Consider the following 18112-nt stretch of genomic DNA (forward strand, 5'->3'; position numbering starts at 1 on the left):
CTAAGCCTTTTTCGGACATTTAAAATTCACTATTGGTCAGTATCGGGTCACAAATTTATGATTTCTAGGGAGGAAGTGTAAATTATAATGTAATCTGTATCCAGACAATACCTTATTGCCCACAAAAATATGTAGATTAAATAAAAATTACAAATTACAAGACAGTTTTTATTTGAAATATTACAACATATAAAACCTACATATTATGTTCCATGGGTACAAAGTGGATAAAATGTATTACAGTGAATAAAATCCAACGATCTTAAAAACAGTTTATCAAAAAGACATATAATTTGCCTTGCAAGCTGATATGAAGATCAGATTCTCAACAAGCTGATATGAAGATTAGAGTCTCAACAAGCTGATATGAAGATCAGAGTCTCAACAAAGTTGATGTTGCATTGCACAGATGTAAAGACTTTATACGGATGGAGCTTGAAGTGCTGTAGGAGGTAGCATTCTGGATGAGCATTAATCCATTTCCATCTTCTCTTTCTTTACAATTTCTACTAGGCAAAAAAAAAAAAAAATTAGTAATCATATCCTAGCGTTCATAGGACTAAGCAGGCAGCAAGAGTCATGGTAGAAACTAGCGAGGTAGAACTCTGGGGCTAAAGCCACCCAAAAAGATATTCGTGTGTTGGGTAGGGATTATGAGCAACAGGCTAAATACACACCTGTTTCCTTCTCTTTAAGCTTTGCCACGACACAGGCCTTTACCTCTAAACCAATGGCTTTAGATAGTGGTGGAGGTACAGCATTACCAACCTAAAAAAAGAAAAAAATTCTAGCATTAAGCATACGATTGTTACAAACCCTTGCATTTTGTGATGCTGTGTGGCCAGTATTTTATACTGTCCAACATTTGCACAATTTCCCTTGAGAGCAAGAATAGAGAGGCAAGTACTTCAGGGTTACTGCTTGGTAGTGAATCGGGCATCTTGAAAGTACATACTTTAAGGCCTCATTTAAATGAGCCGGCACCCATACTGCATGCAGTCTACTGAAGTGGATGCAGACGCTGCATGTCAACATTTGACAGTGGTGCAACTACACACTTAAACGTAGGCTGTGCAAGTATGACAACTGAGCAGCTGCAGCAAGTCCTAAATTTGACATGTCTTTTCATGCAGCATCTGCTTCTGTAGGCTACCTGCACACAGGTTGGGGTACCAAAAACAAAAGCAGCTTGCATGCAGTAGGTATGCCAGTCGGAATTACGGCCTTACAGCAAGGAATATGGTGAAGCTGGCCATACACAATGCACATTTTTTAACTAGTTCAGTGGGATTTCAATCCATATATGGGTAGGGAAGTTTTACAGATGTCATACCATTCAACTTCTATACAAAAGCTGTGAGGTTTTTCCTACGCCGTGCTGCCAGCTATAGTCTCTCCACTGACTTCACCCCACTGAGTTCTATTCTGACAATTTCAAGGCTCACAAACTAGCCTAGGTAACAAAATGAAGCACTGAACACTTATTACCAGGGGTTTTCATTTTGTACACATGCTAAAATGCTCGCACATAAACCCCCAAAACGTAAAACACACACGAAGATCCACAGAAAAACAAAGTTTATAGTAAATGCAGTTTTTTGCATAAAAAACTATCAAATCTACATAGTCAAATTGAGTACAGACTTAATTGTATCTGGATGCAAAAAAGGAAGTTAAAATAAGATTTCTATAGGAAACACAAAAAAAAAAAAAAAAAAAAAAAAAAAAAAAACTTTAAAGTTCATCCAGTTTAGAGCCAAGGGCCTAGAATTCCTCTGGCGCATTCATTAATAGTCCTTATACACATGCAAACAGATTACATATGCCCCCCGTAACCACACATTTAGTGACAGGTCCCATTTGATTACTAATGCCTCCTCTGCACATCTACTCCATCACAACCAAGTGTAGATTACTCAGATCTTGACCAGTGCAGCCAAAAATCAGCTGACACCAATGCTTGGAGCCAAGTACTTCGAGGTTTATGCACCAAATTACTTGGAGCCAAGTGCTTTCAGGTTTATCCACCATAAAACAAATGTGGTTCTTCACCCAAAAAGGGGGGGGGGGGGGGAGGTTGCACTTGTTTGACTGCATCGGCTCATTGACATTTTTTTGGGGCGCAGAGCGCAAGTGCCTGCTCCCACTTCAGGTTGGCTCGCTGCAAAAATTCAGCACCCCCCTTCCCCCAGAGCCTTCTGGGACACATCACAAGTGCCAGAAGACAACGGGACCACTCGCACTTTGCATGCGATAGCCACACTGCTTTTGTAAGAGGCTTCACTGCCGGTTTCCCTTAATTAGGTTGTCAGTGCCTGGACCCAAAGCCCATTGAAGAAGCTCGGGTGTGGACAGCGCTGGGTCTCTGGACAGGCAAGTGTCATTCTACAGGCTTTATATAGCACCAACAGTTTGCAGTGCTTCACAATTGACAGACAATTCAATACAGGAGGAATTAGAGGGCCATGCTTGTTTTTAATCTAGAGGTCCTTAATTCCAGTCAGCCGCTACAGTATTTGTAGCTTCTGATTTAAACTAGAACTAAATATCAACTGAGATGTTTGCCTGAGTGGAGAGGGATTAGAACGCTTGCCAGTTTTAATTGCCGTTTGTGCCCCCATTAGAGATGACCCCTCTAATTTCACTTCCAATAATGACAAAATAAAATACCAAATTCTGGGTTGTCACCAGAAAAGTGAGAAATCTTATGGGGACACTAGTTCTGGTGCCCTGGGGGTCCATGAGATTATCCCTTAATTTGCAGTGATTCCAACTCCCTTCCTGTTTGGCTATGGGACAGGAAGTGAAGGAAAATACAATGGAAAAAAAAAAAAAAAAAAGACGGACAAAGGTTATAACCCTCCCTTACTCGATCCAAAAATAAAAGTTTTTCCTATAGTTCTACTAATGTTTTGGTGGAGACAGGAGCCTCTCTAAGTACCACAGCCTTTACAGCATATCAAAGTGATTGTGTGGTCTATTACAGCCTAAAGCAAAAGCAGGTAAAAAGGCCAACCAGGAGAAAGGGCATAAACCCAAGGCTGCGATGGTCAAATATACAAGTTTTGCATCTGTATAGCAGCACTCAGAAAGGGGACCAGTATTTAGCTAAAACTTTGAGACCTACTTGTCTGTGTTTATCCAAGATGTTTCCAAAGAATCTGTAGGTGTCTGGAAAGCCTTGAGACCGGGCACACTCCCTTACACTCACCACACGGTGCTGCTCTGGGTGAAGAACACGGCCCTGTGGGAAAAATAAGTTGATAAATGCCTCAGAAATGTAAACAAAAATGGATTTCTATAACTAAAGTGGAGCCCATTGAGGGACAAAAGCAGCATTTAACCTTTGCCAGTCTAATTGTAGTCAGCAGAATAAAGCAAACAGTTGTAGGCCAGCCCAAAATAAGCCTTACCACTAACAGCATGCCTCAGTTTTGTAGGATTTTATGGAGAAAAAAATAAAAAATCCTGCTCTAATCCTTTGAGGGACACAGGTGATTTTTTTTTTTTTTTTAAAACACCCCACCTACTCCTGCCAGATCAGGAGCTGCCTACAGGACCTTATGCGTGTATATGGCATCAGAGGAGGCTGAAATCTACACCTGGAAGAATCTAAAATGTATGAATAAAGGCCAGGTGGCAGCCTTGCAATCTTGGAAGTTACTGGATGCTTAAAAGCTCCAATAAGCCCCCAGACCATAAACCAATGGAAAGGGTGGAAGCTGAGCCTTGAAGATCCTGAGCTCAAGTATGGTCTGACCCACCTAGAGATGGAGTGGGAAGATGCAGCATGTCTTGGAGAAGGGGCTTTCATGGAGTGTTCAGCCCCCCACCCCTTTACATTAATGTAGCAGGTATGATACAAGGAGGACTTGCACTGTAATGATTAGTGCCCCTTGCAATCAGAGCCCCCCACCCTTCCCCCCATTCCAATTTCTGCCTCTCCTGTACAGCAGAGGCTGCAATTGAGCCTGGACACAGTACCCACCTGCTGATGGGTTAAGGCTTTAATGACCGAGTCCCTGTATTAAGAGGAAAGCCAGAATGACCCCCCCCCCCCCATTGCTGTTTAGAAGATATGGCAGGGGGACAAAAACTAAAAACAAGTGTAAGCTTTTCTGATCTTGGGGTAGTAGCCATGTACTGGAATTACTGGACAAAACAAACAAACCTTTATCCTAAGTCTCTCACCTGCTTGCCCATAGGCTCAGGGTTAGTAACTGTAGTACTGAAGAAGCCATCCCACTCCAGTCTGCCATAAAGGCCAGCCCAATGATTGTGTCTGTTCCCTGTGTGTGGCAGACACCAGGGAATAAGTGTGTTAAACTGCCGGTCTGCTGGATCACACGATTTACCTGCGGATTAGAAAACATCATAAACATGCTGCAGAGTTCGACAGTCAAGATACCTTTTGTAGTTTAAAGTGTTACTAAACCCAGGACCCTGCATTCTCCATCTGGTCTCCCACAGCACACAGAAATGCAATTTTAGTAAATGTATACCTTTTCTCAGGAGAATATGGTAGTCTTGTGACTTGTATCAGGGTCTGGTTAAAGCTTGTGGGAGGAGATATTCTCCCGACTGCCCTACGAGGCTGCAGGACCCCCGACCCTCTGTCTGGACAGTGCTGATCACATGCACCATCCCAAAACTCTAGCAAGACACCAAACTGTGCATGTGCACTGACTCCAAAGGCTCTGCGCCATAAGATGGTTAGGGGACAGTGAAAAAGAATTCAGTGAAGACAGGTTCAAAGAGCCTTTACACCATAGAGGATTAACCCCTTAGGTTTCACAGTGAGTATACCAAGTAGGCTTTACTGCATACACACTGATTTTACTGTTGTGGGTTTAGTAACATTTTAAGGCTTAGATAGGTTCTGTGAAAACAAATACCTTCAGCACAGCAACAAACACCCCTTAGAGCACCAGTGCTACTGCGCCCATTCTTCTTGTCGGTGTGAGTGTACCGCAGCTTCCGTGAGTTTGTACCATCAGTTAAGCGAACTTCAATGTTTGGTAGGTCTCGCCAGTCAGAGCCAGGGGCAAGAGGTATGTGTCTCATTCTAGCAGCCACCAAGGCGCTCATATCCTGCAGAAATTAAGATTACCAATAAGCAAGGATTGCGCATTTTCACCATTTGGTTAGTAAACCTGCATAAAACATCTAAAAAAAGGATACTGCCAAGTGCAGAGCCCACATTTTACTGTTAAAATCATTCCAGTTTGATTCCAGGCCAAGATTAAATTAAAGCTGTTAGAAATGGAAATCAGCACATAAATAAAAGAGTTCAGTGCAATGTAATAAATCAGTGCCAGAAATCCTCAGAGAGAGCAAAGTTCATATATTAGGAGTATGAAAAGACAGATGGTGTAAAGCTGCGCATTCAGAAAACATCCACGTGACAAAGTCCTGTGTATCACTGTCACCAGGGACACCTATAGCTGCTCACCTCATTAGGTATGACACCTAATTGAACAGGCCAAATCAAGCATTCCCTGTATGGGTCTGAACCATCATGCAGCAGATGCAAGTGTGGAGAGAGAAATATAGTGCTAGTATAAATAAGTAAATCCCTTACAAATCTGACACTTCTCAGAGGAAATATCACGCGCTCGATATTTGCATTTGTGACAAGTGTCAGGATTTGTAAGATTTACTTTTATAACAAGCCGAAGCACTGCATTTCTCCCTCAGTTTTTATACATCGATAGAGTAATCAATCACTCCAGACTCACATGGGCCACATGACTGTTCAGACCCATACAGGGGAAGATTTGATTTGACCACCCTGTTCAGTCAGGGGTCATACTTATGAGGTAAGTGACTAGGCGTCTCTGGTGGAGGTTATACACAGGACTGACACTTGGATGTTTACTGGAAGCACAGCTTTACACTATTCTGGGTTCTCTAGTCACACTTACTATGAGCTTTGTTCTCCTGCTGAGGATTTCTAGCACCAATTACATTGAGCTTGCAAGATTACACAATGCCTTACATTTACAGAAATATGCGACATAAAGCCCTTCCCTTTCTTACTAAACACCAAGCCTATAATCTGAATGGTTAAATCTCAGTGGACCAGATGCTCTGGCTTTTGACAGCATCTAAAAAAAGTGATTGTCCAATACATTCTGGCACCATAAGATGTCAGACTAGAGTAGATAGCACTGCTGGAAACCAAACATTTTGGGCCTTTGAGGTATGGGAGGAGTTGGTGTTAGCAAGGTACATCCGAGTCTTGCCATACCAATTTTTCAGAAAGTTTAAACATTTAACAGGGAGTTTTCTTAATGCTGGTAGACTTCAAGATGGCTGACAGACTGATGGAAACAGGGGAGTTCAATCCTACCTTACACATGTGATCCCTGAGGATAGGCTGATACTGTGAGCCCCGAATCTGCCTCTGGAACCAGGACTGGGGTTCACCATTGTAGGAGATCTCAAGAGCCGATGCACCATTGCGGATCTCTGGAAGGTCTGACATTGAATCTCTCACGGTGATTGTTCTAAAGAGGCTGGAGTTTGTTCTGCAATACAAGACCGATCCATGTTCAGGACATCAGTCCCCAAGACAAGGGTAGCAGCCAGTCAATACAGAGTAGAAGGACCTGCAATGTCCTTAAGCATGTGAGGTAGCAAAAAGTTTTGTAGATGGAAAGGATTTACAAAGTAAAAAAAGCAAATCCAGCACAGACATTGAGACTTTATTTTCCAGTAGAAACCGCCCTACACAGATGCACCAGTTCTATCAAGTCTGCGGAAGGGATTAGTATTTAGGCAATACTGTCGGTTGATCAGCTCTGTCAATTAAACCCCTTCACAAAAAAAAACAAAACCTACCCTACCTTTTAATTTGATCACATTGTGTATTTTTAAATGTGACGGCAAAGTCTGGGACAAGCAAAGTAAAAACATGACTGCCACATACGTGCAAGTGGCTCAGGTCCTCAAAAGGTGGCAAGTACACCCAGGGCTGATAGCTGCTCTGGCACAGCTACAATTAACTCTTGAGCAACCCTTCTGCCAAAATCCAGCTAAATGGGACAACGCTGAGGTCAAAGACACAAGCCCACTGCATGTAGGGGGAGGGGGGAGGGGCAGGTGCCCAAAGCACATTTATGATCCACAGGAGCTCAGTAGGGTACAGTTCTGGAAACTGCATGAAGATGTTGCCATCACTGTAATACAGCAAGATTATGCCAACAAAATAAAACCTCCACTCAAAGGTGAGACATCAAACCCCTAAAGGCACTAACCAAGGACTGTTTGCTGGTAGAAGTTCTTATGAGTCTTACTAGAGGACAATCTCCTAAAAAGGTACCTGCCTATAACCCAGTAGTCTGAATGGGGTCCTGTATAGTATAAATATTAGTCACTCACCTTGTGATGTTGCTCACATATTTCTTTTCATCCACAACAACATTTAGCTGACAGGCACGGGGTGCAAACACATGCAGTGGCTCAGGGAACATAGGCAGCTTCTCCCCTGGAGCAGCAGCAAGTACGATTGCTCGTCTACGTGTCTGAGGTACACCATACTGACCAGCCTGCAAGCCAAATTATGGAAATCCAATTATATCAAGGCAGGGCTAAGATAAACTGCACTTTACTGCTACCAGGAGTTCACATACAGCCGTTGGAGCTCACAGAAAAATTCATCCACCCTTCCCTGACAAAATCCCCACCCGCTATTGAGGCCCAGAAGCAGTTATTTATAAAAAGGTTACAACTTGTGCAGATGACCCAGTTTGTAGCTGAGGCAGGAGTGTATAAATTGTGGGCTTTACAGACCCTGTATGTGGCAGAATACTCGAGGCCAAGATTATCTTAGACAGATGAGAAAATAAAAACCCAAACAACTTACTTGGAGCACTCCAAAAGTACACTGGTAACCCATTCGTACAAGGCAACGCAGAGTCAGTTTGAGCACCATGGAGCTTTTGAAAGACACAAAGTTCCTGACGTTCTCCAGCAGGAAGAATTTAGGCCTATAATAATCACAATAGCTGCAAGAGAACACATGCAGATAAGTAAAAGGATATAGAGCTACATACACACTTATCGTTTTTAATAAAAATGCTTACCTGAGATAAGAAACCACTAAGGAGTTCTTGAACTTTGAATAGGTTCTGGAGTTAAACCTGTTCATACCACTGAAACCTTGACAAGGTGGGCCGCCACACAGCATTTCAACATCTCCTTTCTGTGGTAGCTTCTGGCCCAGGGCATTTGTCTTCTCCCCTGCCATTACCAGCTTCAGCAGAACATTACAATCTTCTGTAAACACTGTTGTGCCAGGATTGTTTAACCTGAAGGCCTGGGCAGCTGGCTCCCACATCTCTATGGCCCATTTAGTCTCAGATATACCTGTATAAAGCATTAGGACAAAACAGTTAGCTGCAACCAAGTTGGAAAAACGCACTGCAGAGTGGGGAAAGGTTTCAAGCTCATGTTTCGCTGCCACCAGGAAGTTCTAGCTATACCAACTCCAAAAGTTTCTCACGTGTTGCCAGTGAGATCTTGCTAGTGCATTCATGCAGCTTCAATGGAGAATAGGTGAGGCATTAGAGGGTAAAGGTATCACATAGGGGACTTGGGTGGAAAGGGGCTGTGTTACGGACAATAAAATCTTCACTGACTCAGCTACCATGTGAAAGAACTTTCCAAAGTTAGCAAGTACCATTACTGAGCACCTTCAGAATGTTGGGACACCCAATAAGTATTAGGCTCTTTTATCATTACCTTTCAATGCTCCACTGACCAATTTCAGAATAAAAGGAGTCATCCTTACCTGCTTGATGGAAGCCCTCAGACAACCCTCCACAGCCTGAGAACACATCAAGTGTATGGAGTTTAGGCAGTTGATCTGCTGGTTTACGATCTTCAGACTGAGCAGAAGATTTTCCCTTCCCTATTAAGGCAGAAATGTAGGCAAATTAGAATGTCGGCATATTCCACATTAATACTGATTGGGGGAGAAATTTTATATAATCAGGCCATACCTTTACCCTTGCCTTTTCCTTTCCCTTTGTTCATGGAACTACGAGCATGATTGGGTGGGTCTTCAAAGCTTTTCGCTTTTGCATTGTAGGCCTGGAAAAAGGTGCACAATTAAAATGGCCATGCACCTAAAGGTGCTAATCCTATATCATTTGGATGAGTACTTTTAACCCCCCCCCCTCTAGTGGCTACAGAGCTTGTACACAAATATTGGACACAAGTTATATTTACATAGGCCTTGTATATACACCATTCAGCAGTGCCCAAATTAGGGCAAAGGTCATTTGAGACTCAAGACTTTTCTATAGAGTCCATCCTCCCCAGCTGCAGAGCTTATACCCAAAAAGTCTGGGTCCACAGCCATAGGTAATGAACCTAGATGGCTGTATCTTTCCTTTATTGGTGCAAGTCTAGAGGTCTTCAAAGTTACCTCCAAGAAGTAAAACCTGTCTGCTCCACCATCAGAGTACTCCTGGATTGACTCGGTCAAATCTTCTCCATATTCTACCATGGCACGGCCCTGGACATCTTTGAATTCCACGGTTGCCTCTTCATCACTCCAGTACACCAGGTTGATATCTGCATGGTAACTGGCTTTTCTTCCTTTATGTGTATTCTCAGGCCTGGAAGAGAGCAAAGAAAAAAAAAAAAAAAAAAAAAAAAGTCACTTAAAAATGTCAAATCTTCTAGCTGAAAGACGAGTATTAGGAGTCAAATAGATTTATACTCAAGCTGGGAAAAATGTAGTCACACTTCCAGGAGTGCATGAAGCTGTTCTTAACTTTTAACTGTTGGCGCCGCCAGTACAAATATGCGGCCTCTAGGCAGTGGGCCTTTACGCCGAGTGGCTGCATATTGGTGTAACAACGTAAACACAGCTGTGCTGAGTGCATGCCCACGGCAGTTTTATCTGCAGCTAATAGAAAGCACCTGATCGCTACTTGTGATTGGGAGCTTTCTAAACAAGTGACAGCTGATCATGGCAGCCACATGATCCAATGGCATCTGAAATCTTAAAAGGGCCGGGAGGAGCAGGCACCAAGGGGTTAAAGTGTTTAGCAAAGCGATTTCCTACCAAAACCTCTGGTTCCCTTTGTAAGCCTACCTGTAGAACTTGTACACCCGCAGCTTGATATCTGACTCATTTGGTTTCCCATTGCTTTTCTTGTTACAGTAGATCTCCTTAATGCGACCTATTCTATATGGCTCAGGGGCATCCAGGTTGCTGCCCTTAATGTAGTCAGAAGATTTGCGGTAATATTCTGGATACAGCTCTTCATCCACATCATCCTTTTTATGGGAACGTTTAACAGGACTGCTCAGCTTAACACTAGAAAAAAAAAAAAAAATAGTTCATATTTTCCAGGCTTTTAAAATAAACAGAAACCTATTCTGTCTTCATTTTGACAAAAGTTAGGAATTCTATTGGATATAGGGCTGCAAGACATACCTGAATGAGAAGGAATCAGGCAGGAGCAGTACACCATCACCAATCTTGTAATGCACACCATTTTTTGTAGCCATGTTATAACAGACTTTACCATCGAAATCTTCAGCAACGTCAAAAACTTTGGGAATCTCCCTCTGTCTTATTTCATCTAGTCTGGCACAGCTAGTGCAGAATCTACAATTGAAAAAAACATGCCAAAGATGCCACTTAACTTCCTTTAAAAGGTTTATCAACCAGAAAAGCATTGAGAACAAGTATGAAAAAACATAACGACAGGAAACCAAAGACTCACTTGTGCTTGTTTTCCTCTATTGGTTGCAGCTGTGGAGGAGTCTCAAAGCGGGCATACTCCGGATCATACCACAATTGGTAGAAGTAAGATTTGCCATCATCTTCCACCACATTCTCATCCTCCACTCCTCCCTTGGAAGATATACAAAACATTTGTCAGCTGGCAGAATTTTAATATATGCAGATGAAAAGTGCAGGTTTAAGAAAGCCATATATTTAGGGCAAACCAATATAGATGCCCTTGCTACCAATCAGAACAGCCACTCAATTACAGCTCACCTCCATGAACCAGTCCTCAGATGGTGCTTTGTAGACCACATTGACCTTTCCATGAATATAGGACAGCTGCATGTCCTCACACTCATCCACAATAAAGAGCTCCAAGGGATCAGATGTGGCACCAAGAACAGTGTCTGAGCCCAGGCAAAACCAGTGAGCATGGAACATGGGGCCATTGACATCTTCCCACATAGATGTGATCCTAAAACAGAAAGGGACCCAAAAAAAAAAAAAAAAAGTTTCAGGACTGCAGCAACTAGCCCAATAGTTCATCCAAAGAATGAAAACTAGTCTGTAAAAAGCAAAACATTCATGGTCTATTCTACAAGAGAGCAGGCCAATACAGAACTCCAGCTACCATACCAACTTCAAAAGGTAAGGGCTTAACACCATTACAGATGGGCTATGCAACGCAGACCATCTTATAGCTTTAAAGCCCATGACCCTGCAGCAGTCGTTTAGCTGAGAACTACATCTTACACTCATTTTCAGTGTTCGCTAAATTTGCTGTCTGAATCTCTGGTGTAGTTTTTAATCTTGCACATCTTAATGGTGAAGGTTACATTTTGAACATACCTCAACACAAGAGCTACAATCCCAAATTTTATATCTACATCCTATTAGGAAACAAATACCCATTCCCTCCCGCTGTCAGAGCACATTCCTATTTATAGAGAGTAGACCAGCGTTCAATGTAGATACAGTAGGGATGGGAGGGGTCCTGATTTACAAGTCCAGACAGAATTAAGGAGAGACTGCCAAGACTAAGAACATACTAACCTTGCCAAATACAGGGGCTCAGTGGGATTATCTGGACTCACAGATACACAATCTCCAACTTCAAGGATTTCATCATCAATAGACACTTTCAGATAGTATTCCTTCTTCCCTTCAACCTTTGAAAAGAGTAAGCATGCAAATTGGTGTATGACAGCATCCATTTATCTCCACGGATTAGAATTGCCACCCACAGGCTTTGTTAGCAGTGCCCTGCAGCACCAGTCATCTGCTTGAATCCCCAATCAAGCAACCCCCCCCCCCCCCATATGCATGGCAGCCTTTTAGCCCATTCTCAACATCCACTGTAGGGATGTGGGGAAATCTGTCTTAACCACTTGCTGCCAAGAGGTTAGTGTAAATCTCCATCTCTGGAGATTATAACAGGATCATGAGCTTTGATAAACAGCTGCGCAAATATTGTGCCACAAAAATTGCACCCCCCCCCCCCCCCCCAACACAAAATTAAGACTGCCCTGGTAGGCAAGCAATTAAGATGAAATCCCTTAGGCATACTGTTCCAACTTAACCCAAGCTAAAAGGATGGCATGTTTTTATTTTTAGGACGCAGCTTAACATCTTACATAGGAGAAAAGCACAAGTCCTAAATCCATTACCTTGACAGGGTCACCTCGCCATGAGATTCTGTTTTTCTTCTCTTGTTTCTTTTTCCTTCCCTGGAGTATCTTCTTAGGAGAAGGCATTTCTGGAATGTTATCATCCACTTCCTCATCTTCATCAGCTTCTTTAACAGCCAAGTTTGGACACCTGTTGAGCCCAAGAAGTCAGTGTCAATGTCCCACCAATATCACCCACCCTGTTACAAACCACATCAAAAAAGTTACCTTCTTTGCAGGCAGGCCTGCTTATTACGGCCACTTCCACCAAACTTTATCATGTCCTGGCAGGCTCGGCATTTGCCACATTCTGGCTGCTGACAAACCTGTGAAGGAGATTTAAGCAAAAGACCTTTAACAAATCAGTTAAAAATGGTTCTACAAATCAGGAAAAACCAGCTATACTAAAAATTCTGCCGCAATGCTATCGACACTCGAGAGGCAAGAGGCATTTGGACTAGAGGCATATTGCTGTCACAAGGGGTTTAAAACATGGCACTCAGTTAAAACACTACACAAACACTTAACTCAAGGGAGGGAAACATACTAGGCATGTTAAGCAGAGAGATCTTAGCGTGTGCGCCTCTGTACATCCAAAAAGTAAACAGTTGGCAGCTTCAGCTGCCCAGTTAACCACTTAAGCCCCGGAAGATTGTACCGCCTTCCTCACCAGGGCCTATTTTGCAATTAGGCACTGCGTGACTTAAACGGACAATTGCGTGGTTGTGCGACACTGTACCTAAACGAATTTGACGTCTTTTCCACAAACAGAGCTTTCTTTTGGTGGTATTTGATCACCTGTGCTATAAACAAAAAGTCAATTTTGCAAAAAAACAATATTTCACAAATTTTTTTTATATGAAATTCCCCCCAAAAAAATGTAAAAATCTAATTTTTTTTTTTAACATTTTAGGCCAATTTGTTTTAGGCTTCCTATATGTTTGGTAAAAAAAAAAAATTGCCAAAAGCGTATTTTGATTGGTTTGCGCAAAAGTTATTGCGTTTACTATTCAAGGGAAAGATTTGTCATTTGTTTTTTTAAACAAATTTTTCTGCGATTTTTGGGGGACTGCCACGTTGCGGACAGATCGGACCCTTGACTGACATTTGACACTTTTGGAGTTACCAGTGACATTACTGCAGTAATCAGTGCTATACATATGCACTGTAACTAAAAATGACACTGGCAGTGTGGGAGTTAACTTTATTGGACAGGGAGGGGTTAAGTGTCCTAGGGGCGTGTTTCTAACTGATTGGCTGTGGCTACTAGTGTAAGAACAGATCAATGGTCCTACATAGTATTACCGTGTGATCTCCATTCTTACACAGGGAAGAATGACAGGTGGCTTTTACATTAGCCGCCTGACTGCGCCTGCGGTGGCACGCGCTCGCTCCCTAGAGCCTCACAGGCTAGCGACGTAACCCTACGTCGCTTTGCCTGTGAGGGGCTGACCGCCGCAGTAAATAGTTACTGTAGCGGTCGGCAAGCGGTTAAAATGGCTGCAGACAGATTTCGTGGAGGGAAATTTCTGCAATGCATTTGCCAAGTACAGAATTACAGTACATATCACAATGCAAAGTGGTTGGAGGGAAGTTTCAGAATGGCAAAGATGTTATTACAAATTTGTACAGACTGCATTTGAACAGACTGCAGTTTCTCTTAAAGGATAAGTTCACTAAATAAATGCACTTCCCCTGCCAGCAAAAAGTGCATTTAATTTTGGAACCTGTGAATCATTGCTTGTGTGCCTCTGCAGGCAAGCAGATGCACTGACCGGAAGCATGAATGAACTACCAGAGCACTATTGTATTCATTGAGAACTACAAGCCAACAGCTGCAAAGTTATGTTGGGGCTCGTAGTTCATTCACAGCTGTGTGAATGGCAGAGCCCTGCTCATTTCAAAAAGTGACCGCTAGTACAGGGAACTTCTCCTTCAAGTTTACAGTAAGCCATTTGATGCAGGTACACTGAAGAAAAGCCCTTAACCCAACTTACGAGCCCATAGGTTAGAAAAGCAGCTTCTATTGCAGACTTGTTTTAACTTTTGTATAAAGTTAGAACATACCTCACAAACCCCACAGCGTCTACGCTTCATATTCTCCTTCTCTTCATTGTTCTCAATTTGATCCGAGAAGAACGTGTCAAAGATCTGGTAAACCAGTCTAGTGGTTGTGGCTTTTGTGGGCCCTTTATCCTTTATGATCTTTGTGGGATGTCTTATGGCTTGCTTCCTCACAGCACGCCTGTAAGTGAAATTTTCAAGTCACTTAACTCAGTCAAAAGGCGATGGCTTACAGGAGACAACCGAGAGCCACTGTTCCACTAATCCACTGTTCCACTAATCTCCATCTAAGGGACTATGCAGAACTCCCACTACACCAAGCTGAACACTACCCACCTTTTACCGAGTGTAACTCCAGCCAATTTGATGAGGTCTCTCATGCAAGGAGTTATAATAATTGGCTGCTCATCACTGTCTGCAGCATCATCATAACTTTCCACTTGCTCCACAATAAACTGAGCATGTCTCAGTAGGGAGTCTTCTGTGAAGCGGTTAAAGTTCAGACCGGCTGGTGGTACGGTGGTCTGGGAAAATAAAATTTTAGATATTTAATAAGTCTTTAGAGACTGGTCATAAAACCATTTGCACACATTTGATACTTTTGACTCACTTCTATCCTGTTCAGTAGATCCTCATAAGTTGAGTCTTGATTATGCTGGAGAAACTCAACCACAATTTTACTCATATAGATCTTCTCCTGCATCACAGCGAATATTGGACTGTACTCTTCACTGGGATCCATCAGAAAGTAGTCGGCAAAGGCTACCCAGAAAAGTAGTATTTCAGTATACATAATGAATTGTACTAGGTGTCAAATAATGGTCTAAGGCACAAACTGAAGTTACAGTAAAAAGCACTAAACTCCCATTCACTGCAATAGCCCAAGTTCATGCCTTTTGTAAAGTCATACTGTACCAAAAAGGCACAAGTGGGAATGCTGCAGTACATCAAATACACATGCTGGGAAGGCTGGAAGGGGGTGTTGTGGCCAAAGATGAGGATATTCATGCAGGAAGCAACAATTAAATGTATTTTACAGCTGAGAGGAACTTTATACCTGTAGTGAAGCCAATCAAAGCTTTTTCTCCTCCATCAAATCCAGTTATCCACCAGGCATTAATGGGACCCAGCTTCTTTGCTCGTACCCCACCTGTTACATGGAAAAGCATTAGACATTCAGCAAACTAAGAGCAAGTCTGACTCCTCCCCCCGTGCAATTCTTGTGGGAACTGGCTGCCAAACCCAAATTTGCTAAAGGAAAGCGAGCCAATCAACCAAACTCACAAGATACTCACCATCTAGAGAGGGATTGTCCTCATATATAGGTTTCACAACACCGCTAAAATACAGCTCAACGTTCTTTTCAATCAAACCAGAGTCAAACGGACACAAGTGTCCCCTCTTGTCATAAATACTGCAAAGAAAGGACAAAGACTTAGTCCGTACAAACTATGGAAAAAGCAAGCCTTGACTGAGCTCCATATTTCAAGCCAGGAAACACTTACCTGAAACATGTAACTTTGTGCTGGGGGAGGTCATCATAGCTTTCAAAGCCATCCTCGTTAGCATCAAATAAAGACAAGCGCTCATCGGTCAACATTTCTGGCTCATCCAACTTTAAAGACAGTCATGAGCAGCACATTAGGTTTACATTTATTATTATCTATGGAACATGTTTTAGTCTGATCTTAACAGACAAGTGTACTGGGACATGTTGTGGTATTTAAACTGAGGTCTTTCCATGCAGTTTTCCCAAAGATGCTCAGACAAGGGTTTGGCTTTCAAAGTATGTCTGAAGCCAAAAATCATTTAAAAAAAGTACGGGTTTACATTTTTTTCCCCAGTATTATACTTAACCCCAAGTGGATGCAGCATCACTCCAATGCTGCATCTGTCCCCCGCCACCTCTACATTGACAACCGATCGATCGCCGATCAGAGCAGAGAGGAGTCTATTCAATAGGAGATAAACCCACTGTCACAAAAGTAGTGTCCACTGCATTGAAGGAGCTCCTCTCCTTGTTCTGGTGGCAACTCAGTTTTGCGTTTACACCCAACTTATTCCCCCTATTTTAGTGACCCAGACCATTAGAGTCTAGGTAATACAGATTACTTGCTTAAAAACCCCATTCTGCAGTTTACCTAGTCCTTAATACAAAGGGATGATTGCGAGTTTATACTCAGATCTAATAAACAGTAATACGGACCATTAGAGTGAACCTCCCTAACTGGGACAAAACCTGACCGTGGCTCTAGCCCCTAATCTCTTAATCAAATCTAGATAGTTACAGCAGATAACCAAGCCTTATATTTTGTATTTAAAGTAGAACATTTTTTATAGACCTTTAAAATGTTGGGACATAAACACATCCTAGCATGGTGAATTGAGCCCAAGTTCAAAAATTATATGAAGCAGGGAAGTAGGACAAAATCCAGGTGCAAGGTTTTATAATCCCAACCATAGCACAGTAAAGAAAAAAAAAAAAAAACAGTTTCCCCCATTACAATCCCAGGAACAGCAAATGTACTTACAGCATCATCTGGATCTCCTTGAAAAAATTTGAGATCAGGATCATCCAGGTACTGCCTGCAGTCAACACACTTTGGAGGAGGGGTCTGCAAGGAAGACAGTAATGTTTAGCAGTTCACAACTTAAAAAATAAAATGTTGGGGGGGGGGGGGGGTGCACTGCACACCTTACACATTTACCTTTGGTGCCAGAGCAGGCTTTGTCTTGGAAGTTTCAGTTTTTACTATCCTGCAAAAAAAAAAAAAAAAAGTGTAAATTCTACATTCGTTCGACACTGCCTAGTTAAAGCTGGTCTCCGCCTTTACTGGAACTTTAAAACCGGGTTCACACTACTGCAACTTTGAAGCAGACCTCCCAGCATGACTTGCATACGACTAACTTCAATGTTAAGTCATACCTAAAGTAGGACCAAAAATTGTCCAAGTCAGAACAACTCAAGTCTTAGAATGGTTCCTTGCACTAAATAGGGCACGACTTCAGGTGCTCTCAAAGTTGAAACGCATGTTGCATTAGTGTGAACTGGGGCCAACTAGTAACTTGGGTTAAGGTGGACCAAAACAAATTTTCTACATTAAAACGTGCACCCCAGTATTAACTGTATGTAGGCTCAGCAACATGGAGTGCTGCATTCTGGCAATGGAATGAACTTCCTGGTCCTATACACAGAACAAAATAAGAGTCAGATTATTCACTGCTCAGCTGTTCATAGGCAGGTTTGCATTTTTCTGATTGGCTGAATTGGAGATCATGGCATCATCCGCCCTTCTCTGCCAGAGGAAGATTTGGCTACACAAGCTATCCTAACTATATCCCTATAATACATTGTCACATTTGGCGGAAATCACCTTTAAACCCAGATTTATAGAACGGCTCATATTTATGCAATCAGGCTAAAAAACTTCTGGCATTAGAAACTTTGCAGTTAGCAGTTTCACAAGAAAAGCTTACCCAACTTCCTCACTGGTTTCAACTTTCAGCTTCTTCTCCACCTGCTCCTAGGAGAGATTACCAAATCAGAATACTAGCAGATTTAACACAAGCCAAGGTTAGCCACCTTCCCACCCAGGATGGCCCTGGTCTATGCTGGGGTGCGGACAGTGGT

At 42.5% G+C, this 18112-nt stretch overlaps 1 protein-coding gene across 1 annotated transcript in view; it reads right to left on the bottom strand.

Moving 5' to 3' along the window:
• Positions 1-363: 363 nt before the first annotated feature.
• DNMT1 (DNA methyltransferase 1) overlaps positions 364-18112 on the bottom strand; it is a 29460-nt gene continuing 11711 nt past the window's right edge. The window contains exons 7-34 of the mRNA XM_082256379.1: positions 17959-18005; positions 17190-17238; positions 17013-17096; positions 15987-16096; positions 15777-15895; positions 15539-15631; positions 15092-15243; positions 14818-15005; positions 14485-14662; positions 12646-12743; positions 12418-12568; positions 11804-11919; positions 11024-11225; positions 10746-10876; positions 10454-10627; positions 10109-10333; positions 9434-9626; positions 9006-9096; positions 8795-8914; positions 8088-8370; positions 7868-8009; positions 7384-7550; positions 6353-6530; positions 4896-5091; positions 4192-4355; positions 3128-3244; positions 678-768; positions 364-506 (exon numbers count right to left, since the gene is read on the bottom strand). Coding sequence (XP_082112505.1) covers positions 472-506; positions 678-768; positions 3128-3244; positions 4192-4355; positions 4896-5091; positions 6353-6530; positions 7384-7550; positions 7868-8009; positions 8088-8370; positions 8795-8914; positions 9006-9096; positions 9434-9626; positions 10109-10333; positions 10454-10627; positions 10746-10876; positions 11024-11225; positions 11804-11919; positions 12418-12568; positions 12646-12743; positions 14485-14662; positions 14818-15005; positions 15092-15243; positions 15539-15631; positions 15777-15895; positions 15987-16096; positions 17013-17096; positions 17190-17238; positions 17959-18005 — 3894 coding nt within the window. The 3' untranslated portion in view covers positions 364-471. The remainder of the gene's footprint in view (positions 507-677; positions 769-3127; positions 3245-4191; positions 4356-4895; positions 5092-6352; positions 6531-7383; positions 7551-7867; positions 8010-8087; positions 8371-8794; positions 8915-9005; positions 9097-9433; positions 9627-10108; positions 10334-10453; positions 10628-10745; positions 10877-11023; positions 11226-11803; positions 11920-12417; positions 12569-12645; positions 12744-14484; positions 14663-14817; positions 15006-15091; positions 15244-15538; positions 15632-15776; positions 15896-15986; positions 16097-17012; positions 17097-17189; positions 17239-17958; positions 18006-18112) is intronic.

Source organism: Pelophylax lessonae (assembly GCF_965119305.1).
Source record: "Pelophylax lessonae genome assembly, chromosome: 4".
Lineage (NCBI taxonomy): Eukaryota > Metazoa > Chordata > Amphibia > Anura > Ranidae > Pelophylax > Pelophylax lessonae.